At 40.8% G+C, this 25233-nt stretch overlaps 2 protein-coding genes, 1 non-coding gene and 2 pseudogenes across 3 annotated transcripts; 2 read left to right on the top strand and 3 right to left on the bottom strand.

Moving 5' to 3' along the window:
• Window positions 1–1921: 1921 nt before the first annotated feature.
• On the top strand, window positions 1922–2028 carry LOC131222146 (small nucleolar RNA R71). Its single transcript, XR_009159853.1, has one exon. It is a non-coding gene; the product is annotated as a small nucleolar RNA R71 (small nucleolar RNA).
• Window positions 2029–9151: 7123 nt separating this feature from the next.
• LOC131220268 (uncharacterized) lies at window positions 9152–9670 on the bottom strand. Its single transcript, XM_058215219.1, has one exon. It carries the CDS (start codon window positions 9668–9670, stop codon window positions 9152–9154), a length of 519 nt encoding a protein of 172 aa, XP_058071202.1.
• Window positions 9671–9679: 9 nt separating this feature from the next.
• Window positions 9680–9736, bottom strand: LOC131222049 (U6 spliceosomal RNA; annotated as a pseudogene).
• Window positions 9737–11066: 1330 nt separating this feature from the next.
• Window positions 11067–11541, top strand: LOC131221771 (small ribosomal subunit protein eS27y-like). Its single transcript, XM_058217080.1, has one exon. The coding sequence runs from the start codon at window positions 11135–11137 to the stop codon at window positions 11393–11395; it is 261 nt and encodes an 86-aa protein (XP_058073063.1). The 5' UTR covers window positions 11067–11134; the 3' UTR covers window positions 11396–11541.
• A 448-nt stretch (window positions 11542–11989) lies between these two features.
• The window catches only part of LOC131220267 (uncharacterized), a 52543-nt pseudogene continuing 39299 nt past the window's right edge, over window positions 11990–25233 (bottom strand).

The following is a 25233-nucleotide window of genomic DNA, read 5'->3' as shown; positions in this document are numbered from 1 at the left end:
CATACTCTCCTGTTCTTTCTCCAGGTGGGCAGAGATCACCACCGGGTATGTCTCATCTTGACCCAAATATGCATATTTCAAATCAGAGGGCAAAGGTTTTAGGTCAAGCTTCGGCGGCTTGAGGTTAGACGGTAGAGGCACTACATCAGTTTGTGGTAATTCTTCAAATTGTGGCCTCCATCGGTTAACTTCAAGTACCGGTGCAGTATCAAGCAAGGCGCACGTCTCCCTAATCATGTCATCATCAAAATCATGGGAGTGGGCCAGACACGTCTCTAGATGGTCGGAGGATAAGGTCAGAGGTGTCGTATCTTCCACGAAAGAGTCAATCATGTTAAGGTCGTGGAAATCGTCATCATCCTCTGAGTTGCTGCCGTTATTGAAAAAAATGTTTGACTCCAATGTCAAATTTCCAAAAGACATAGTTATGATACCATTCCTGCAATTGATAATTGCATTTGACGTGGCAAGGAATGGGCGACCAAGAATGACAGGAATCTGAGTGCTCATGTTATTGATGGGTTCAGTGTCCAGGATGATAAAGTCTACAGGGTAGTAAAATCTATCAACTTGGACCAACACATCCTCAATTATCCCTCTTGGTACACGAACAGAGCGATCAGCAAGTTGTAGTGTGGTTAGGGTGGGTTTTAATTCACCCAAACCTAACTGTTTGTATACCGAGTAGGGAATCAAATTGATGCTCGCTCCTAAGTCAAGAAGTGCGTGATCAATTCGATGGTTCCCGATTACACATGATATGGTTGGGCTACCGGGATCCTTGAATTTCTGCGGCACGTCTTGCTTCAGGATGGCACTCACTTTCTCAGTCAAGAAGATTTTCTTTTGAATAATTTTCCGTCGCTTGGTCATGCATAAGTCTTTTAGGAATTTGGCATATGAAGGTATCTGTTTAACGACATCAAGCAGAGGAATGTTGACTTTCACCTGTTTCAACACCTCTAGGATATCCTGAGAGTTAGAGAGAGGTTTTGGTGAAACCAACCTTTGGGGGAATGGAGCAACTGGCTTCTCTAGAAGTTCCGGTTCTACTTTTTGTGGGGCATCACTGGATCCATCATTGTTGTCCTCTTCTGGTTCTTGAGGCTTTTCGGGCCTAACCGGAAGAGTTTTATCAATGATCTTCCCACTCCTAAGAGTGGTGATGGATTTAGCATGCCCCATCTGATTTGAAGAGCTGGGATCATTATTCTCGTACTGCGGTTTAGGATTGGGGAGCGGTTGTGCAGGAAGCATCCCCTTTTCTATAACCGTCATATGAGAATCTATCTTTTGCATAAAATCTGTAATTCCCCGCATTGCTTGAGCCAGCTCTTGTATGGGATTTTGAACCGGTTCCTCTTGAGGTTTCACTTGATTTGGATTTTGATTGAAGAAACCTGGAGGAGTCGCCGTTTGTCCATTTCTCCAACTAAAGTTTGGATGGTTTTTCCAGCCAGGATTGTATGTGTTGGAGTTAGGTCCAGTAAAAGGTCTTTGATAGTTATTTACGGCATTGGCTTGTTCATTCAACACTCCTCGAAAGGCAGGTATTGTAGGACAGTTTTCAGTTGTGTGAATGTTGCAATCACAGATGCCGCAAACAATTTCATTGACCTTATCCTTCTTTCCTTCCATGGCCTCAACTTTTCTTATGAGCGTAGTCACTTTACACTTGAGATCATCCTCTTCTTTCAAGAGATATAATCCACCTTTTTCCTTTAATTGAGTCGGCCTAGACGTGGTGTTCGACTTTGGGTAATAGTCCCAAGATTGTGTTTTTTCAGCCAAACTATCGAGGTAGTCCCATACCTCATCGATATCTTTATTAATGAACTCTCCATTACACATTGTCTCGACTATTTGGCGCATGGAAGATGTCAGTCCATCATAGAAAAAATTTGTAATGCGCCACGTTTCAAATCCGTGTTGTGGGCATGAACTGACCAAATCTTTGAACCTTTCCCAACATTGAAAGAATGTTTCATCTTCCTTTTGGGCAAAGTTCATGATCGCTTTTCTGAGGGTAATCGTTTTATGATATGGGAAGAATTTTTTTATGAATTCCCTCTGCATGTCGTTCCATGTAACCACGTCTTAGCTTTCTCTTTTAAGGAAAAAGGAAAGAGTTTCAGCCTAATTGTATCCTCAGATACATTAGGAAAACATAATGTAGCTATAATCTCATCGAACTCTTTCAAATGCAAATATGGACCCTCTGATTCAAGTCCATGGAATTTGGGAAGGAGTTGGATAACTCCTGGCTTGATGTCCATTTGTCCTATGTTTTCAGGAAAAATCATGCATGAGAGCGTACTCACTCCCGCCGGTTGTAGAAAATCTCGTAAAGTACGAGGCGGGGGTGCCTGTTGCACCTCATTTTCATCTTGGGTATCCTCCACCCTGGGTGGAAGTAGAGGAGGTTAGTCTTCAGCCATAACTTCACTTAACTCAGGGGATTTCGAGCGGTGTCTAGTCCTGCGATGGATAGTCAACCCCTCAACCAATCCTCCTTCAGTCAAGAGACGTCGAGTGCTGTCACGGGCCCACTTGGGCATGAAAACACTCGCAGCCCTCAATTCAAAACCTAATCCTAAGAAAAGAAAATCTAGAAAGAAAGAGAGGGAGAGTTGGAAAGGAATTACCAAATTGAAGCTCTTAAGTTAAGGACCTGCAAAATAAAACAAAAATAAGTTAGATTCTAAAAAAGAAAAATAACAGTAATTAATTTCTAAAAGAAGGAATTCTTAAAAGAAAGTGGAGATTTCTAAAATAGATTAGGAAAGATCTAAACTAGAAAGTAGATTATTAAAAGAGAACTGAAAGATAGGAAGTAGGGAAAGAGCTTACCAATTTAGAAATTTCTATCTTAAAGGCCTACAAAATAAGAAGGTTAGTTTCTAAACAAAAATCCTAAAAATAAATGAGGAAACAAATTAGATTCAAAAAGAGTTAAAAATAGAAAGTGAAAAACAAAAGAGAAAAGTTTCGAAAATTAGAGGATTTTTCTAGAAAGGGAAATAACTACCCTAGTTTCTAAAAATAAACTGCTTCCTAAGAATAGAGAGGAAAAAAAAAAATACTAGAATTAAAAATTTCAAAATTTAAACCATAATTCTAAAAAGTAGAAAAAGTGAAGAGATTATGAAGGGATTACCAATTTATGGTCTTATGTCAGGATCCTACAAAATATGGAAACAAGTTAGTTCTAAAAAATCAAATAAAAACCTAAAGCTACAGTTAGTAAAATCCTAATCTCAAACTAATTCTAAAACTAATTAATTTCAGAAAAACGTAACCGTCAGTCCCCGGCAACGGCGCCAAAAACTTGTTCACTCCCCAAGTGTAGGGTTGTGATGTAGTAATAAACTCGGTAAGTCCGAGGTCGAATCCACAGGGACTGATACCTGTACGTTATCTGAAACCAAGTAGAACTAGAACTAGACTAAGATGCGATCTAAACAAAATAGAATTTAAGAAATAATTGTGGAATAATTATCTAAAACTTTAAGGAATTCAGAGGATGGAAACTAGGGATTCAGAGGATCCACTTGTAAAGATCAGGGAGATCTTATGCTCGCATATGGAATTCAAATTGAACTTACTTGATTTGGTTTTTAAGAGATGAAAGGTATATGAATTAGAATGGATTCCATCACCAAACCAAGCCCAGGAGACAAAGTAAACAATAGAATTAAACTAATTACCAACCAATCAACAATGTATGAAGATCAGGAAGGGTACTGTCATCCTACCATGCCCATGGGACAATGATGAACAACAGGGGTTCCTGACTTCATAAACATAAAAAGGAAAAAGAAATATTCAAAGCCATTGCAAACCCATTGTAATTTCCGTCATAACAGACCATTAAAGACTAATACAAATATTCCTTATAATAATCAACTAAATCAAATTAAGTTCAGAAATTTAATCTACTTGCATGGAATAGACTCTCCCATCTCGCTACAGGCTTCACCTCTTAGCCCTAGCTAAGAGGATTAACCACACATGGATGGCCTGAAATTAATACAAGTGAAAAGGAAAAAAAACGGAACACCAAGAAAAAGGAAAGAGAAAAAAAAACCCTTAGTGTTTGCACTTTCCAGCAGCCCAAGCCACCTCCATGTTTTCTTCTCTTTCTTTCTTCCTTGCTCCTGCTCCAGCCGTGCACAGCAGCAGCCCCCAGACCGTGCTTCTCTCTCTCGTTCAAAACCGAATTCGAGCACCCTCCAAGAATACAAAACCCAAAACTCTTCCTTCGTTTAATGCCTCCTTACTCTTTCTCCCTCTCTTCTTTTTATAACCCTCTCGTCGGAGCCCAAGAAAACTCCTCACGTTTGCTGATGTCGAGTCCTGAAGGGATTCGGCTGCGGAAAGCTTCGCAGCCAGTGATGCAGCAGCGTGCGTAGCAACGCAAGAAGAGTTGCGTTTGGCCTCAGGTTGGGTGGCTCTCCGTCCAGTAATCTCAAAACCGACTTCATGGCTAGGGTCATTCCTGGCTTGGTCATCATCTGGACGGTTTGGATCACCAATCCGATCACAGGCAGTGGCCCACAATCGGCCGGAAATTCCGGATTTCCCGGACCCGAAAACAGGGTAGCGTCATTGACGCTGTGACGATGGTGGGCCCCATTTCACTGTCTTTTTGGAAAATCCGATCCGTCCACTGCGTTCTACTCGAAAAACCAGGTGGGAAGCACTATTTTTGGACCAAATCCTATGTGGCCCACGTTATCTTTCAAGTCACCGTCCATCCTGTGCTTAGTAACTAAGAAAGTGAGGAAATTTTCATGTTGCCTAAAAGGAGACCTAGGCGTGGGTTAAACCCCCATTCCGAATGCATTGGACGGTTCAGATCTTCCATAGGGATGATGGGTGGGGCCCATTAGCCAAAAACGGTCGGCCAGCGTCCGTTGCTGCGTAAATAAAAAAAAAATGAGTTTTGAGTCGGTCAGCGCCTGCTGACCGACTTCCTTATTTTCTATGTTCGTCCGGTGCACTTGTGCACCTTGCACGTGCACTGCATGTGTGGGTCCCATGGTGATGTTTGTAAGAAATCTGCTCCATCCATCTGTTTTGACACGCAGTTTAAGGCGTTGAGACCAAAATTGGAGTATATCCAGATATCAGGCGGGGCCCACATAATGATTAAAGGGGCTGATCTGTCCGTTGGGCCACTTCCACAGTGATCCAGGAGCTGAAATTTTATGTGTACGATTTATTTACGGTCCTCAGGCCACGTATGAAGTTTCGAACTGATCAGATGTTGGGAACCCTATGATCTTTCATTTTGGACGTCTTTTGGGCCACTTAAGCTTCAGCTTCTCGATTTTCGCGGACCCCTAGTGTATAATTCCTTCGTTCTTGGTCTTCTAGAGTCCGTTCCTTGCCTTGGTGCTTCTGGAGCGTCAAATCCATGCATTTACCACCCTTTTTCAGTCCAGGCTCTTAAACACACCCTGCATTACAAACACGATTAAATTAGTCCGATAAACAGTATCATGCGTGTAAATCTATGCAACAACTGGGTCTGATATGCAATATTTGACCCTCAACAGAGAGTGGATCTCCCTGACGAAGTCCTCTGTCATCTTGAAAGAAGCCATAACTCCAGCCATTAATGAGCACTGAGAAATAAATATCTCTCCAGCATCGTTGAAGTTGGGCTATCCATTAGGCACTAAAACCAAATTTTTCTAGGACTTGAGCTATGAAATGCCACTCCAGACAATCATATGCCTTTTCCATGTCAAGTTTAATAATTATGTTACCTCCATACACCTTTTGATCAATCTTATGGACCATTTCTCTCGCAATCGATACGTTATCCACAATAGTTCTGTCCTTAACAAAGGCGCCTTGTTCCTTTAATATCAGCACGGGAAGAATATGAGCAATCCCAGTTGCTAGAATCTTGGAAAAAAATTTCACAATGCAGTTGCAGAGACTGATGGGCCTGTAGTCTGTGATGAACTCCAGATTCTTCTTTTGGGGGATAAGACAAATCTGAGTGCGTTGGAAGGCCTTAGGGAGCGAGCCACCAGAGAGGAAGTCTATGGCTGCCGCAAGAAGGTCCGTGCTAATGATATCCCAGCGGGCCAAGAAGAAAGCTCCTCAAAATCCATCCGGCCCCGATGCGTTATCGAGGGGAATAGAGGTGGCTACAGCTTTGACTTCCTCGAGCGTCAGGGGTCTCATGAGGCTCAGATTCATCTGGGTAGTCACCAATTTCGGGATATAGTTGAGGATGTCATTGTCTGAGTTGCTCCCTTTCGATGTGAATAAATGTTGGAAATATCGGACCGCTTCGTCGTCGATATCATTATTCGTTTGTAGTAGTTCCCCTGTGGGTTTCTTTAAGTTTTTAATGGCCAAACATCTGTGTTTATCTAATACTGAGTTGTGGAAAAAATGAGTGTTCCAATCCCCTTCTGTCAGCCAGGCGATTCGGGATTTCTGCTTCCAGTAAATCTCCTCTTGAAGATAGGCACGTTTTAGGTTTTCATAGGCTTGCTGCAAAATAGAAAAGTCCTCCTCCAATCTGAAATTGAGAAGGGAAAGTTCGGCCTTGGTAACATCATTTTCAGCTGATTGAACCTTCTAAAAATGTCACTAAAGACCTCTTTATTCCATCTTTTCAGTGAGGTTTTCAAGATTTTCAGTTTGATGGAGAACCTGTACATGGGGGTGGCCGCGATCTCAGTCTGCCAGCTGCTAGCAACCACTGCTGTGAAGTTTTCATGGACCATCCACATTCGTTGGAAGTGAAAAGGGCAGGGGAAATCTATAGTCTCTTCCAGGAAAGAGAGCAAAAGCGGCGAGTGATCGGAATGGGATCACATCAGATGCTGGACCTGGAAAGCCAGGAGCGAAGACATCCAGTCCAGGTTAATGAACATGCGGTCCAGTCTAGCCCATCTGCAGCTTCGGCCTGCACGGTTATTACTCTAGGTAAAAGGCGGGCCCGAGAAACCTACGTCAAGCAAACCAATATCATTGATGGCCTCCTGGAAGTCGTGCATCGCACTCGTCATTTGAGGAGTGCCATTAATGCGATCATTAGGGCTGATCGTGGTGTTAAAATAACCACTGACCAGCCAGGGGCCTGAAATCTATCTGGAAATGTCTCTCAGTTCTTCCCATAGGAGTTCTCTTCTCTCTCTGCCGCAGCTAGCATTAACTGCAGTAATGGTGATGGATTGAGGGAAGGTAGATGTATGGTCTTTGATGGTTATGCTTTGGGTGCTAGTCCGTATAGTTTGGATTTGAATTTGGGCCAAAAGCAAGATCCAAAGTTCATTGTCCTCTATTCCCTCAACAATATGAGTTGAGAAGCCCAGCCTGGAGGCGACCATGGAGCGTCGAGATTCTCGTAACATCAGTTCTTGTAGCAACAGAATTGCAACTTTGTGTTTCTTTAGAAGCCGTTTCAGAAAACGGGTAGTATGCGCATTACCTACCCTCCGCACATTCCAAGAAAGGATGCTAACCATTAGAAACGCAGCCTCTTTTCTCAGCCATACTTGGTTTGCTTCTCAGTCTCTCACTCGTCCTGTGGGAGATGCTAAGCAGAGACAGCTTTTTCCTTTTCCCTTTATTTTTTTCCGAGGCTGACGCATCATGCTCTGGTTCACTGCTCGAATGAGAAGAAGGAGGATCGTCAATACCTGTTATGCCTTGAGAGTCCACCCATAGAGTCAGCTCCTTGGACGATTTTGCAACAACTTAGTTGCCTGGGTCATTGAAGATCTGTTCTTGTGTGGCATTAGAGCATGCGTTCGCCGGTTCATTCCTGGTCTCATCATAGAAAGGTATGACTTCATTCTGGGCTCGCTGATCTTCACTCCATGGCCTATTTGGAGGGGTGATCGGGTGAGCAGAGTGGCTATCAGCTGACTGTCTGTGGGATGGATAAATGGGGGTGACAATCTATCTACCTGAGTTGTCCTTAAACAGATTTTTGACACCAGAGAGCCACCTATCCAAGGCTTCTAAACCTTCCTGAGAAGGCGGAATCCATGGGGTCGTTGGGTGAGACAGTAAAGGCTGAGGGCCATTGGGAAAACTGACTGGCAGGATGTATTCTGAGGTGGGCTGATTGTTAACATTTGGAGTTTTAATTACCTGGACGTCAGTCCTTTGGAGAGGGACTGCCAGTTGGCTAGCATAGGTGGTTGGAGGCTGATCATTTATTAGGATAGCAAGAAGTTGAGATTGAAGATCCAGGGTTTGATGATTGAGAATTAAGGTGGGTTCTAGGTGGAAAGAAGTGTGTCGTTCGTGTCCCAGGGGGCTAACGCCCACTTGCCTCTCATCAACTGACTGCAGGATCTCAGTGGCATTTTGTCAAACACGTTGGGATGGTTCCAGCTGTTGTTGATCATCAGGTGGTGTGGACCCCATCTGTCCATTCTGGGTGGTGGCATTGCTTGAGGCGTGCTGAATGTCCACAACCGGTGTCCTGTTTTGGTTTTGTCCAAAAGCTTCGGCCACCCATTCCTTTGTGCCTTCTCTGGCCACATGAGTAAATGACTGGGTGTGGCTTGGAAGAGTCTTCCCGTTCAGGTGGCGGCAGCATTCAATGAAAGACGAGATCTGAAATGTTGTTCCTTCTACAAGAAGTTTAGAGACCTTGAAGAGTTGGTCCTCCTGATGCAAAAGAATCTTGGCTTGCGCAAACCAGCGACTTGTTCCGTCTAAGGATCCCCTGTCCAACTCAATGACGGTGCCCATCTATTCAGCAATCTATCCAATGGTATGCTCACTCCACGCATGCATAGGGATGCCTTCAATCTGTATCCAAACACCTCAACCCGGAATCGCCATTGCTGGAGTCCACATTCGAGTGCTGTTCATATTCATTTTCTGTTGGAGGATGCGGTCCCTGGAAAATGCCAAGACACCTTCTCTGGATTTGAAGCTAATAACATAGGCTGTTTCTGAAATTTTGTGTATCTGTGGTTGGGAAGATTTGAAAGGGGATGATTCCAGAATAGTTGTTATACGCTCAATCGCTATCTGTGGTTGGGAAGATTTGAAAGGGGATGATTCCAGAATAGTTGTTATACGCTCAATCGCATCAGTCCAGCCTGGGATCTCTCCCATTAATGCATTGGACATGCCCGCCCTTCCCTTGTCTGATATCCATTTAGGGACAATAATGGAGGTGGAGGAAGAGGGGGGATTCGGTGGGTGGAGAGCGTCGGCATAGGATGTGGTTGGGGTCTCCGAATGTAGCTTGTTTAGGGTCCCTGCCTGCATTGGTAGATGAATGGGCCGGATTGGGGTTGACAGATTTTTGGACAGGCAACGGCTTGGGGTTTGGGATGATAGTGGGAGGATTACTGGGAGACAGTCTCTGGGATGCATCATTAACGATCATACGACGCCTACCCATGAATCTATCATGAAGCTTCTCTTTTGCCGTTTGGGTGTTGCCCTTGTTCTGAAACCTGACAAATGCATATCCCCTCTTTCTACCAGATCGAGCGAAGGAAGGAAAGTAGATGTCGTTGATATCCCCAAATTGCCCAAACCTTTTTTGCAGATCTTCCTCCTTGATGCCGAACGCAAGATTGCCTACGAAGAGGCTCCATTCACTGCCCTTAGATTGCCTAGGTTTCACGGTTTGCCATTCACCTGCTCTGGAATCCCTAGCCGAGTTCATCGTTCTATCAAAAATTTGGACCATTTCTCGATTTGTGCGTGTCATCCTTGCGCAGGGGCCATGCATTAGGCAATCTAAGGCAAGATTCAATGGATGATGTTGGGGGATCGCAGAAGCACACAAAGATGAATTAGGCAAAGTACTCCAATCGCAACAACCAAGTCCAAATACAAACAAACAAGTCCAAATACAAATAAATTGAGTTTAACGTGGAATGAAAGGAAAAAAAAACCATGCTACAAAGTGACAGTAATACACTATGAAAGCAAAAAATTAGAAGAGATAGAGAGAATACCCAATTCAAACAAGGCTTGAATCTCTCCTTTCAAGCCCTTAAAATCCTATGAATGAATTAGAAAGCCTTGAGATACCTCCTAATACTGATTACACACACACGCACAGATATATATATATATATATATATATATATATATATATATATATATATATATATATATATATAAAAGCTCTATGAGAATCATAATCGAAATAAGAAACAAATCCTGCACATACACAACTCTATATAACTCTACGCGATAGTTCGATGGCACCTTCAATGAGACTTCGATGGCGTCGATAGACTGTCAATGTCATCGAACCCCATTGATGTCATCGAAATAAACATCAAAACGTTTCAGCAATAAATCATGAATTTTCTGAAATTTTATGATAGCATTGAGCAGGCCATCGATGTCATTGAATAGCCTTCGATGGAATCGAGTAGGACGCCTAGAGTGTCCAACAACCAATATGAGAAATTTCGGATTTTTATGATGGCATCAAAGTGTGCTCGATGGCACCGAAGTGTCATTGACAGACCTATTAATTTACATATTTAAGATATCAATCAACAAATAACTAGTTCTGATCACCATGGACTACACGACAGCTGTCGAAAGCTCCCTAAGCCCACCGTGATGTTTATATTCCATTCATACCGTTCATAAGGTAATTCCTACTGCGATCAACTGAAAACACAAAATATTAGCCTGGTCAAAAACATCTATGCTCCCAAGAATGTTTCATCCGTGGATGTTCGATTCTTACCGTTTCTTATCATGCGAGCCACTTGTGTTTTGGATCTGCCTCATTTTTGTGTCCATGTACTAACATAATTGGAAGAAAAAAGATGAACATGGTAGATTTCTCACAAGCATCACGGTGGGCCCCCTAGCTTCTCGTCTGATAAAGTTCCTACAAATCCATGTCCTTGTGGATTGGATGACATGACCCATCTAAGTTTTTGCAGGCAAGCAGGTGGTATGGCCCACCTGAGTTTTTGCAATAGTTTTCTTTTGGGGGTGGTGTCATCTTACTTGTAGATTGGATGACATGGCAAATAGAAAACAAGAAGGCCCAAACAACACCTGGGAAGCTTCAAGGGGGAGCATCCCCATCTCTCTTCCTTCTAGGGTTTCAAAGCGTTATGGTTTCAAGCGTCTGCCGTTTTCATTCCTCTCGAAGATGGTGCTGCCAAACGATATCGATCTGCTGAATCCTCCAGCGGAGCTCGAGAAGAAGAGGCACAAGCTCAAGCGCCTCGTTCAGTCTCCCAACTCTTTCTTCATGGATGTGAAGTGCCAGGGATGCTTCAATATTACAACTGTTTTTAGCCACTCGCAGACTGTTGTGGTCTGTGAGAACTGCCAGACGGTGTTGTGTCAACCAACTGGAGGGCGTGCGAGGCTGACGGAGGGAAGCTGTTTTAGCAGGAAGGGAGATTGAGGGTGTGAACATTTTTAGAGTCGAGCATGGGGTTTGTTTCTAAATGGAAATGAGGCATCAATTGTTTTGTTTCTAGATATATTTCTTTTTGTTGGGAGAACTTGACATTTAAGGTATCATGGTAATCTAGTTCTATTTTGATGTGATGGATATCGGGTTTTGTTTGAACTTATATTGTTTTAGTGACAGCTTTTGCCATCTACGAGATGATATTGATGTTTTGATTTTTAAAAAAAAAAGAAAAAAGGGGAGCATCCTCATCCAAACTGTTATCTGTGCTGTTGTCTGCTTGAGTTTTAGATCAAACTCATTTTTGTCTGTCTAAGAGTATTGTGAGGAACTTGTACACTCGCATCTTCTTACTTCTTAAAAGATCGGTTTCATCATTGCTGGGTTTTGTTGGCGGGCAATGGAGGAAGAACAGTTACGAGTGTCAAGATCAAGGTTGAAGTGGTGTACCAGGAGTCAGAATATATGTCTGTTACCATATGCTATATGAGCCACCATAAGAAACTTGCACTGAAGGGATGATGGTTCTCATCCCTGTTTGTTGACGAATGTAGAACAATGAATAGAAAATTTTCATTGACTCAATTCAACTCAAGAATTTAATGAAACAATGGCTTATTTATGGTAGTTTAGAGAATAAATCCAACAATCTTACCCATACTACACATTGTCTCATATGGGAGCTTACAGCATAATCATTTAATCTGACTGATATAAAATGGTAAGAATTATTCGAACTTCAACCACCTATAATTCCGTTGATTGGAAAAAGATGCATAATCTGTTCTGAATTCGGAATGTCTATCTAGCTTCTATCACAGAAATAGTTACATCATTATTGGAAAAATTCTCTGTTCTGCTTTTAGATGAATTCTCCTCAAGCCCCCTTCTTCCTAAAAAGAATGCAGGTCGTTTCGGATTAGCCAACGTTGTCATTTCGTTACTAAGCATAGAAACAACATCAGACATGGTGGGTCTATCCCTCGCACTTTCCTGCACACATAGAGTCCCATTTGGATGAATCTCAAATTGTCAGAGCCAGTAGATGTATCACCTAACATTGGGTCCATCAACTCCGAGACCCTACCATCCTTCCACAATTCCCATGCCTGAAACAATTACATCTTTCTTGGTTGTAAGTCATTGACAAATTCCAAAACGAAACAAAAACAAGGTGTTTTGAAACATGAACCCTAGATGGTAGATTTGTTCTGGTTACTCACATATCCGAGAAGGTTTAGAGACCTATCAGAATGATAAAAGCTGGTGTTCTTCTTGCCACTGAATCTCTAGAAGTAAGACTCCGAAGCTAAAGATGTCAGATTTCTCTGAGAAAAGGCCCTCCATTGCATACTCGGGAGACATATAACCACTGGAATTCCACCATTCAACAAAATTTCAATTGAAGTTAGACAATCTGTTGGGCATGTTTATGGGTATATAGATGTGTATGTGGTTAGGTGTACATTGGTACTTGTGAATGACTTTACTTACTAAGTTCCAACAACCCTATTTGTATTTGCCTCTGATTCATTTCGCCCGAAAATTCTCGCCATGCCAAAGTCTGATATCTTGGGGATCATCTCACCATCCAAGAGGATGTTACTGGCTTTAAGATCTCTGTGAATAACTCTCAATCTGGAGTACTTGTGAAGATAGAGAAGCCCTTGAGCAATTCCATCAATGATGTGGATGCGTTTTCCCCAATCTTAAAGCTTTCCTTGGGTTGGATCTGCATCAATTTTAGACTCAAATATATAAACAGGATGGTATTTTAGTGCACATGGTAGAGAATATCCTACCAACATAAAGGAAATGAATGTAGATGAAGTTGAAGGACAAGACTTCCAGATAATAAGCTTATTGGTATTTTAGTGCACATGGTATTTCTTTAGTGTTGTCCCATCCACCATACACATGGTATATAAGCTTATTGGGTTGGATCATTGTAATCATAATGTGCGTTGTAGATGCAACAAATGCCAAAAATCACACTAGTAGAGTTTGGTTAAAAGAAATTGGTTCCAATCAGTGTGAATTAGACGACCAAAATCTGATGACTAAGATCATCCGATAAGTATGAATTTCGAGTCATGATCCATATGGAATGGGGCGAAGATTTGGATGGTTTGAGCAGAGTGCATGTATGTCACGTGTACAGTCGATGAGAGACTGCAAATTGAGAAATGATGCCAAACTATCACCATAGTATTGCGTGGAGCTGGAAAGTGTTAAAGAGCAACAAACCAAAGAGGAGGAAATCCAGGCTTTTGTTGGGCATGTACTCGTAGAGCAGTATCTTTTCTTCTCCTTCAATGCAGCAACCCAAAAGCCTAACAAGATTCATGTGTTGGAGTTCGGCAATAAGTATAATCTCATTTTTGAAGTCTTCTAGGCCTTATCCAGAACTTCTTGAAAGCCTTTTCACTGCGACTTTTTGTCCCTCGTGCAACTTACCCTGAAGATTGTCATTTACCGTCAGCATCTTCTATTCAATATTGACACCCTAAGTGGTGTATACTTCGTGTGTTGGTGTTTTCCAATAAATATGGTCCTGTTAAAGCAGAGTTATTTTGCTGAAACATGCATGGAAATTTGGCAACTAAGTATGTTATTTATGGTAAGATAAAGGTATTGTTACCTCTACACTAACTTTTAGAGAACGAATCAGCTAAGATGAATTATTTTTCTCTAACTTTCAAATCATAGTTATAGTTCGAAAGCTTGATTAGGATTTGCTTCTTCTTAGAATTATTTTCGTAGCGAGTCTGTTAAAAGCTTGATAGGAAAGATGAGTAGTATTTGAAAAGGTATTGGTGAAAACAAAATTACATGATCATTAGTAATTATTTGAGCTAAAGTGGTGTATGATCAGTTTGGACTCATAAATACATATGCAGAGTCGTTTCACTGGTGGGAAGAGGCGGTATGAATAAGTGTGATGTTTTCTTTATTTGCTGTATTTTTTTGTCTTTCTTTCTCATGATTTTCCAAGTCATGGGATATATTTCTGAAATACGGTTTATGTGAATTTCAATCTCTCTCTCTCTCTCTCTCTCTCTCTCTCTCTCTCTCTCTCTCTCGGCCAAAAATAGTAAGTGTCCAATTTGGCCTAACCATGTTATTTCCCTAATTTTTCTAAGCCCTTTTTCATGTTGGGCAAACTCCAAAAACTCAAAGTACCAAAAGTTATAATCAAACTAAAACTCACTATTTATAGTAAAAACAAAAGTAAAAGGGGCTTTTGACTGTCGATCTGGAGTCTCGCAGATCCAGTGTGGACAATCTGGCGTATCGGGTTTGGTTGGCTAAAGTAGCCTCTCCTACCCCAAAATCATATATGATATGCCGAAAAACTCATTCTGGTTTGCAAGATACTACTGTGTTAAGGTTCTGACGGTCCTGATCATTTCCACCTCCGATCGGATCTTCTCTGGTCTATCTTTGCCATGCAAGTGTCTGCGACCTGCTCTACATCACTTTCGTTCAAATCCCTATGCAGAAATACATGCCATTTATTTCTATCTAAATTGAACTAGTGTCAATGAAATATGGTCAACAAGAAAAGGGTAGAGAAAGCTAACAGTGTAGCAGACAGCCTATGAAAGTTTTCACTACCTGCTCTATCCAGCACATTCCGAGGGAAGCTAACAGAGTAGCAGACGGCCTGGAGCTTATGGGTAGTGAAAGCCAACTATACAGGGAGTTTAACAAGGTACCTGCCCTCCCGCTCCTGTCGAGAGGGGAGCTCCTTCTCGACTGGGCAGGTCTAGGAATGATTAGGGAAAATTAGATCCGTTTTGTACAATTTCTTCTTATGATAGGCCGCCCCCTCCTTTTTGTCCCAGAGGGCTAGCCCAAATTGTATGCGATCTCTACAGCTTCGCCAAGTTTTATTGAATATATCCATTTCTTCAAAAAGAAAAATAAAACAAAATATATGGTTACCTTATAAACAGGGCCAAAACCACCATACCCAAGCTTATTTGCTGGAGAGAAGTTATATGTAGCAACTACTATACTTGCAAAACTGTATAGCGGCAACTCCAGACCCTTCCTTCCACCATCTCTGAGCCTATTTGCATTGATGAATTCCCTTTCATCTGACCCATTATCTCCTATTTGCATTGATGAATTCCCTTTCATCTGACCCATTATCTCCTAACTCACGCACTAATACTTCTTGGCTACTTTCCCGCTTCCCTGGTTGATAGCAAAACAGTTGCTTCACTTGATCTCCATTGCACGGTTCATGACTAAGAGAATTTTTACCTTTATGCAATAGCGTTTGCCTACAGAAATAACACATAAAGGAGCCCAGTAGAAGGATGGACAGAGAGATTGTTAGTGCAGCGATTACTTGTTTCCTCTTCTTGCTTTTGTTTTCTGTATTTGAACATGTATTGATTAGTACAAAAAAGAATGCAAGGTTGAAAACCTATAAGGTTCACACAACATGCATCTCACACACACACACACACACACACACACACACACATGTATATATGTATATATGTACACACTACAAGAAATATCATAATCAGCAGCGGATTCTCACTGGCGGCCCCGACGAAACGCCCATGTAGATACAAAATGTGCGGCGTTTTTACGTGGCCGCCCGTGTACGGATGAGCCACCGCCGCTGGAATTTTATATATAAAAAAAAGGGTCTTTTGCCTCCCGAATTTCATCCCAAAATCGCGCCCGCCTTCTTTCTCTTCAAAAACCCATTTTTCCCTCCTCTCCCAAATCGCCCCATCTCCGAATCAAGCGCGCCAAAATTTCTCTCCTAAAAACCATTCTTCCCTCTTCTCTCCCCAAAACCCTTCTTCCATCTTATCTCCCAAATCGCCCCATCCCCAAATCGTGCACCCCATCCCCAAATCCCGAAAGTCTCTCTCTCTCCAACGTCCGTCCACTCCGGCCTCTCTTGAAAGAAGAGAAAATAGAAGGTACTCTCTCTCTCTCTCTCTCTCTCTCTCTCTCTCTCTCTCTCTCTCTCTCTCTCTCTCTCTCTCTCTCTCACTTCCCCTTTCGATTATCAAGCAGCGGCCGCCATATCCGCGGTTGTCCATGGCTGCTGACATCTACTGGTTTGTTTGAAGAAATGCTTCAACCAATAACGTGTACCACTGTTGTACATTTAATCTCTCTGTTTCTTTCATACTTTTTTCGCCCATCCATGAGTGGACTAACCTGATATATGGGAGGGGAACAATCAACATAGATCCACCTCATTAGGAAGGGCTTTTGCAAACTCATCATCTCTTTCCTTGAGGTGGGAATTTAGTGGTTGTGAGAAGTTGGCATATTGGAAAGAGAGTGACATTTCGAAAAGGTCTAAGTCCTCTTGGGAGTGGTTTTTGGTTTTGCAAAATGCAACAGGACTGGTAACAACAAATTAATCCTTTTGATGTCCATCTTTAATCATTTAATTTTTGATATGATTTTTCTTTGTTTTAATGAATGCAGTAGTTGGCTTCGTTTGTAGTATTGTTACAAAGGTTTGGCCTCACGAGGATATTTACTGTGTTCAGGAACCTATAATGATGTTGTTGCCCTGTTCTCAAATTGTTTCACCTAGACCTGTGTAAAGCATTTCTCTAACCTGTAGGGAAAAACACCTGCTATTTCTCAACTACTGTTTGAAACTGATTTTTGGTGTAGCTAATTGGAAATTCAAAAGATTTTATTTTTGGGATTTTTATTTTTATTTTTTTTTATTTTAAAGTTTGAGTACTGTTTCTGTGATGGGTTTGGCTGAATTCGTATGTTGTTGGATTTTTAGTAACAAAGTCTGAATTTTTATTTTTTAAAAAAAATTTCCTGCATCATTTGATTTCCAACCTCCCCAGGGAGTACATTGATCAGATTGAACGGGCTGCTTCCTTTGCACTTCCGTTCTATTCCAAGAATTAAATCCAGGACACTCCACTGCTGTTGGTCTTTTAGATTCACTTGCCTGTGTTTCCTTTTTATTACTATTCCAGCCACCCCATGCATTAGACTGGTCTGACTGTGTCTGTGCTTTTTCGCATCTCCCATACTGTTACTGTCCTAGCCACTGTGAGCATTAGGCTGATCTGCTTGCGTCTGGTGCATCTTTTCCGCATCTCCCACACTATTACCGCCCCAGCCACCCCAGGCATTAGACTGATCTGATTGTGTATGGTGCTTCTTTTTCGCATCTCCGATACTATTCCAAGAACTAGTTCCGGGCAACTCTGATGATTGGATAGGTTGAGTTGCCTGTGTTTCCATTTTATTAGTATCCCAACTAGACCAAACATTTGTTTTGGATGTGTTATATCATTTTTGCTTGAATTGGGATGTTTATCAACATCCCAGCCACCCCCAACCATTTGATTTCACTTCTGCAGCTGCAGCTTGTCCCCAGCATGACATGTTAGCTTTCCCATTCTCAAGTTTCGTATCCTCCAAGTTGCTCAAACGTTGGCTTTTCAGATGCTAAGTTGAGCTCCGGTGAAGGACAAAACTCCATGTTTCCATTTTCCTCGTAAAGATCATCAACATCTGCACCTAGACATTCATTGCTTACTTCTTTTTCACTAGAAATAGTGTACACCTTTATTTAGACAAGACTTCAAAAATCAGACTGGTTCAACACTTAGGTGGCCACCCTGGAAAATTATCCCTAAAAACCTCTCAATTCATGCCACATGGCCCACTTAAAGTTTTGGAATGGGTAATTCTTAGGTTCTGATCATGAGGCTTATTAAATGAATGCTAAAGCCGATTGATCTCAAATTAAAATTACCTGTTTAATTCGAGATGGTAGTAATCGCTGACTGAGACAAGCCTCGTGCTGCTGAATTACCTTGGCAAAATGAATGTGTTTGGTTCCTTTTGGAAGAATGACGTGACGTCGAAAATGAGCTCTCGAACTTGAAGGTAAGGTTGCACAGGGATACATAGAAAGCTAGTCACTGTTGAATGCTGATATGATCAAATCGGCCTACCCTGCCCATGGTGGCACACTGCATTTTTGAGCAGCTAGATTGTGTACCTCACACGTAAAACATACATATGATGATCTGAACCTCGCATCACATGGGATCATCCATATTACTAGCCACTGACCAAATTTACCTTTGATAGGATTATCTTAACCATCTAAAAAATGGGCCTTTTTAATTGGCGAGCTGTTAGTGATTTTGGTCTCTTAGTTTAGATTTATATGCCACCAATTAAAGGGCTAGATTGGCTCAAACATTGAGTTTTTTGGGCCACAGCCCATTCACTATTGGGAATATGAAACGAATGGTTCAGATCTCATCCACGTGTGTGGCGGGTTCAGAATGAAAATGAGACACAGAAAAGGCCCAGCCTGTGGATGCACGGAATCACCCTCTAATTTCCATCCCTTTCAAGAGTACTTGGTTTCCAGCTATCGTTTGTGTCGTGCATGAAGATGGGACAATATTCTGTGTTGCTGCCAATTTGTGATTTGAAGGAGACATCCACTACGTGGGGTCCACTTTCATTTTAACATTGGATTTTAATTACATGTAGATGAAAAGATATAAGAAAGGATAGAAAGAAAGGTGATAAGAAGATAGAGACAAGATATCATTCAAGGGGCAATGGATTCCTTCTAACAAAGGTGTCATGCGTTTGAGGGATGACTGCACTTTGATAGTTTGATTACTGGGTCTCTGGCATAATTAGTTACTTGCCTTTACACGTTGGGTGCATGGAATGTAAATCCCTTTGGCTCTTCTTGACTAACACTACACAATCAACGCCCATCACAAGAATTTATGAATGATTTCAGAAGATCGGATCTCCAACTTTAGGAGTACGTCCAAAAGGATATGCTCCAAACCTCACATCCAGTAGATACCATGCAATATTCATTGATGAACGCTATTTTCTTTACATGCGCACATCATGCATCCATGTATCTCTCTCTCTCTCTCTCTCTCTCTCTCTCTCTCTCTCTCTCATAACATAACATAACATGCATGTACAACCAGACAATATTCTATACTTCATATTAATTTGGTAATAGTGCCCATTAATATTTATGCACATGCGTACTTTGTATATATTTTATTCATAAAATGGCTATCTGATCTACATAATACTATTCAAATTGAGATAGGTCGGTCAGCTGAAAGCTGACTAAAATGGCTATCAGGTGCAACATATTCAAAAATCAACAAATATACTGCTGCTTTTTTGTTTTGTTTTGTATTCGTAGAAATTTTAGTGACATGCCAAATTTATGGTAACAAATGTAGGCTATGGTGTGTGTACACTTTTTCGTAGTTGCATGTGCAATGCTTGAAGGTTGAATGTTGCAAGTACACTTGCAGGCTTTTAAATTTTTATAAGCTGACACTGAACCAGACTGGGAAACCATCACTCACAGCAGTGGGAGCTTAAATTTTTATAAGCTGATCTAAGAGTTCCATCTTGATCATTATGTTTAACTTCTTTCTTCAACAATTTTAGATGGATTTTTTTTTTCCATCAGCTGCACATGGTATTCTTCCATCTGTTTTAACCAACTTTAGACAAATTTATTTGTTTTTTCTTACAAGAGAATGCTGATGGAGATATTTAACTGTTACATATTCCGCACTACCGCCAAATTTATTTATTTGTTTTTTCATGCACTAGATGATAACTAAACCAACCCATTGGTGCAAACTTTTAAATGGTTACATGATTTTGCATCTCCATGGATTACACGAAGGACATGTGAAATCCAAGGCGAAAGAAAGGAAAAAAAAAAAAACAGTAATCATCCAATGATGATTTTCAAGAGAATTATTGAAAGATGGATTCCAATTTTGAGTTCTTGTTTGGGTAATAAGTGGAAATCTCATATTCCTCTCACAATGCTCACCTAGTTTCTTCTGCCAAGAATCCAAATTCTAGAAAAGTGTAAGGATTGCTTGTTGGAATCCACCATTTTCTCATCGACAATAGTTGGGGGTGGAACCTACACCTCTGCTTCATCAACAGGAACTAGGAGAATGCGCAAACTTTTTCTCATCAACAAAAAGTAGGAAAAGACCCTTCAACATGTTTTTCCATTAGTAAAAGCTCACATTATTAGTATTGACATGCTTGAACAATAACTGCTTACATCTGAAGTATATGTCCTCACAAAAATAATACAACCCTTCTCTATGAAGGAGAAATTTGATGACAATGGATGCTCACATGTGCGTGTGTGTGCATTGCACATCTTCATCTCAATGCTTAATTCTCATTGTGAGTTGCTGCTGCATTCAAGGAGTAGTTGCAGAAATAATTTTCAAATGGATACAAAAAAGGTTGCTGATACTCGTGCGAAAGAGGAAGCATCACTCACCGTGGATTCCTTGTTGCCTCTCCCTTAATGTTGTTTTGTTCTCACCATTTTCTCTCTCTTTATAAAGCTTTGGTTATCTTTAAAATATGGGGAAAAAAAAAGGAAAAAGAAAGAAAGAAAGGAAAAGAAAAGGAAGAGATTTTTTATTTTTTATTTTTTTAATGAAAGCTGAATCTTCTTTTGGTTATTAAAAGATAAAATGTCTTCTTTACATAGCCAGTCAACGAAAAGCAGATTGCAAGCATTATAATATTGTATTAGGTTATAACTTCTTTCAACATGTTAATGGTCACATCCCTTGTTGGTTCTGTTTATTATATGCAATTTCTTAGATGACTTGATGCTTGTTTGTTCCTATAGAAGATCTCATGTGCTTGTTAGCCTAAAGCTGCAAATGTTATTTTCCACAGTCGATGCACCAACATCGCATGGGTTCCTGAAAGTGAAGGCACTTTTGTCATTGCTCATGCCGATGGAAACTTATATGTGTATGAAAGAGTAAGTCCTAACACTGGCCAATAGCTGGCTTTCTTTTAACGGTTTGTGAATCTGCATGGACTGCATGATACTTAAGTTTCTTATTTGTCTTAAAACAAGGATTGCATTGGCGATTCTTCATTCCCTGTCATCAACAACCAATCTCAGTTTTCTGTTGCACATGCACGGTCCAACAAGGTAATTTGGCCCTGATCTTTTCCAGCCATTTTGAGTAGTCAAAATATATCATCAGCCCTGGTGCATCAAATCAAATGAGTGCCAGTCAGACAATTATTTTTGCACCATGCATCTAGGTACTAATATCTTTTGACCTTTCAAAAAACAAGCTTAGATTTTGTTCTAACTAAATATCAAGATGCATGTTTGCATATTTAGGAATAATAAATTTTCCCTTAATGGGGCCTAAAAGCACATATCGTTGACTCAGGGAAACATGGAGAAAATCGTGGATCCATCCATCCATCATGATGCGTGCATACACACATTCATAAACACACCTCATCCATCCATCCGTGCAAGCATACATCCATCCATCCATACTCCATCCATTCATGCATGCATATACACACATAAAAACATGGATTTCATCATACAACCATGCACCCATTAAAAATTGTAGTGCACTTTGCATTTTGAAAACCAGTTACTTCCATTTTCTGTTTTTTTAAGACTGAGAATTTATTCCCCATTGTGGCAGGCATACACGAACAAGTTGGAGAACAAGGTTTCATGTCTGGAAGAAGAGAATGAAAGGCTCAAGAAGCAAAAGGTCGGCATTTCATCTCTCCTTGCAATTTTTTTTTTTCTAAATGGGGGTTGCAGGACCATGCAGAGTTGGTTATATCTAAGTTTTGGTCGGATATTGCCTGAGAATTAGATTGTGTTTGTTTTCCTTTCGGTTATATTTTAAGGCATCTTACGTTAAAAAAGCTAGGATTCAGTGGCCTTATTGTTGTTTTTTGTTTGTTTTTCATTAGTTTCTCATAGCAAGTTGCGATTTTGGTTCGTTTCCTTTTGCTATTGAAATGCTAGGAATTTACTTAGCATTTAGAAACTGCGGGCTGCTCCTTGTTTATTTTTCTTTGTTGGATAGACTTGGTAGAAAAGAAGTATCTTGTCCCAGCTTCTTAGGGTCTGCTTTAAGGATCTTTTTTTTTCTTGGTTGCCAAAATTCCTATCTAGGACCTTATCTTGTGCGAGTGAAAAAGCTATCTTGTCCATTTTCACCACCTCTATCATGGTCTTATTAGAGTATCTAAGGGCCTGTTTGGCCGGGTGGATTGGAAGGGATTGAATGGTATTAGGATGGATGGCATGGATTTCTAGGTAATGATGTTGTCAGTGGATTGTCTTGAGATCCATGGGATTGCTATATCCAGTCTGTTTGGCACGCCTGGCCAATCTGGGGATTAAACCTTCCCATCCCTTCCAATCCCACGAACCGAACATGTCCTAGGCAAATTTGAACGGATTAGGGTGGATTGGATGGGATTTAAAGGTAATGATGGTGTTGTCAGTGGATTGTCTTAAGATCCATGGGATTGGGATCAGATTACCGACTCTGTTTGGCACGCCCGGCCAATCCCGGGATTTAACTTCCAATCCCTTCCAATACCATCCAATCCCTTCCAATCCGACCGGCCAAACGGGCCCTAAGGTAAATTAATGGAATCTTACGAATATGAATGAACTGAATCAATCATATTTATCATCTACATTCTGACTGTTGAGTTTTCTTATTTCTTCAGCCTTTGGATGCTTCTTGTACATGCCTAACTAGCAACGAAATCCACTTCAAGAATATCAGGTGATGACTTTTGTTTGCTTTTTCTTTCTAAACTTTTTCATACTTGGTGTGTTTTTCTTACTGGTTTTCTTTTACAAGGCCAATTTTTGTTTCCTTTGTTGCTTATGATTTGCAATACCTGCCAGCAAGCAATTGAGTAGGGGTTGTATTGTGGTGCTTGTAGGCCTTGTAGCACCGTATAATTTGATACATTGACAATTTATTAATGTGATTGAAGTTCCGATTGAAAGCAAATCATTAAGAAAAAAAGGAAATGAAAAAAGAAAGAAAAGAGAAGAAAAGTTCCAATTGATACAATGACATCTCTTTTTTTTTACTGTGACACTTTCCCAACTATAGAGGTGACTTGTGAAGCTGATTGTCCTTTTATTTTCTTGTTTATCATAGGCCTTGATTGTTTATAAAGGTTCAAGTCTTCAACAAATAGAGGGCTTGGTTCTGCAGCACTCTACAGCTCCAAGTAGTATAATCTCAATGCTGTGCCACTTACCGAATCAGCTATATGCTTCTCAGCCCATTGCAGGGAAACTTCTCAGGGAGGAATTTATGCTCATTGCAAGAAAAGGGCCTACATCACACATAGTGGACACATGATCATGGCCAGTAAGGTTGGTGTTGTAGACATTTGCCAGAAGATGTGGCAAGGAAAGGAAGACATTTATAGTTTGTTTTAAAAACTTTAAATAGACCATTAATTGTTTTGTTGATATTGTGCTAATTGTTGTCTTCATGAATGTTAGATTATTGGGTAATTCAAATTCTTGTCATTCAATCATAGGTTTTTGATAGTTATGCAGATAGAAATTTGATAGTTAGATTGATGGAGATTTGATTGTAGGACAGCAATTATAGGAGAGGATCAGTCAGAATCAACAGGAATTTGTGTGAAAGGACAGCAATTATAGGAAAGGATTAGTAAAGAATCAAGAGGAATATCTATTATCGGTAGTTTTACCGGCGTTTCTCAAAGCTTTTAGCAGCGTTTCCCTAATCTTATAGCAGCACTTGTTACATTTTTTCCGGTGTTTTTAGTACCTTTAGCGGCGTTTCTAACGAAATTTACGTATGTTTCTTATTACTTCAACGGCGTTTATCTAGTTTTTAGCGGCGTTTTTTATCGCTTTTAACCGGCGGTTGTTGGAGTTTTATGGACGTTTGTACAATTTTTACCGACGCTTTGTGGAGTTTTTAGCGGCGCTTTTATTGCTTTTACGGGCGCTTTTATAGTTTTTAGCGGCAATCAGAGAAACACCGCTAAGGTATAGTAAGCGATGCCAAAGTCGACTATTGGCGGCGCCTATTAAGAACGCCGCTAAAAATGGGAGACCGCCGGTAAAAGATACAGCATAGCCCGCTTTTAGTGGCACGTGCCCGACCGCCGGTAATTCTTATACCAACGGGTTTTTGGACTTTTAGGAGCGGTTTCGGCCGCCGGTAAAGGTCATTTTTCTTGTAGTGACAATATATACATATATACATGTGTGTGTGTGTGTTTATGTATGTGTGTGTATATATATATATATATAAAGAGAGAGAGAGAGGAATGCTCAGCTAAGTACGTGCGCTTGCTATCAACAGTCAGATATAGTAGACGGTCTAGATGAAGGTGCTCTTAGCGTGAGTTTCCTTCTCTCGCACATCTTTTCACCCTCTCTCGCAGGATGTGGGCGAAAGCCTTTTCACATAAAATGCTTCGCCAGGGATGCTAGGTGGGTCCCACCACGATGTTAGTGATAAATCTGTGCCATCTATTCATTTTTAAAAATAATTTTATGAGATGAACCCAAAACTGATGTAGATCAAAATCTCAAGTGGGCCACACAGTGTTGATTGAACTCTCACCATTAAAAACTTCCTGGGGCTACCAAATTTTTGGATCATGCTGATATTTGTTTTTTTTTTTTTCCATCATTCAGGTCTGTATGACCTAATATATAGGTTGGATGTCAAATAAATATCACGGTGGGCCCTAAAAAATATTTAATGATGAGAATCATTATCATCGCTGCTTCCTATGGTGTGGTCCACTTGAGATTTGGATCTGCCTCAATTTTGGGATAATGAACTGAAATGATAAGAAAAAACAGATGGACGGTGTGGATAAAACCTATACATCACATTTCCACTCAAAGCTCCTACCCATTCATAGACGAAGACAAGCGGCTGTAGGATGCCATT

Source organism: Magnolia sinica, chromosome 12 (assembly GCF_029962835.1).
Source record: "Magnolia sinica isolate HGM2019 chromosome 12, MsV1, whole genome shotgun sequence".
Lineage (NCBI taxonomy): Eukaryota > Viridiplantae > Streptophyta > Magnoliopsida > Magnoliales > Magnoliaceae > Magnolia > Magnolia sinica.
This window is presented reverse-complemented; position numbering and strand designations above follow the sequence as displayed.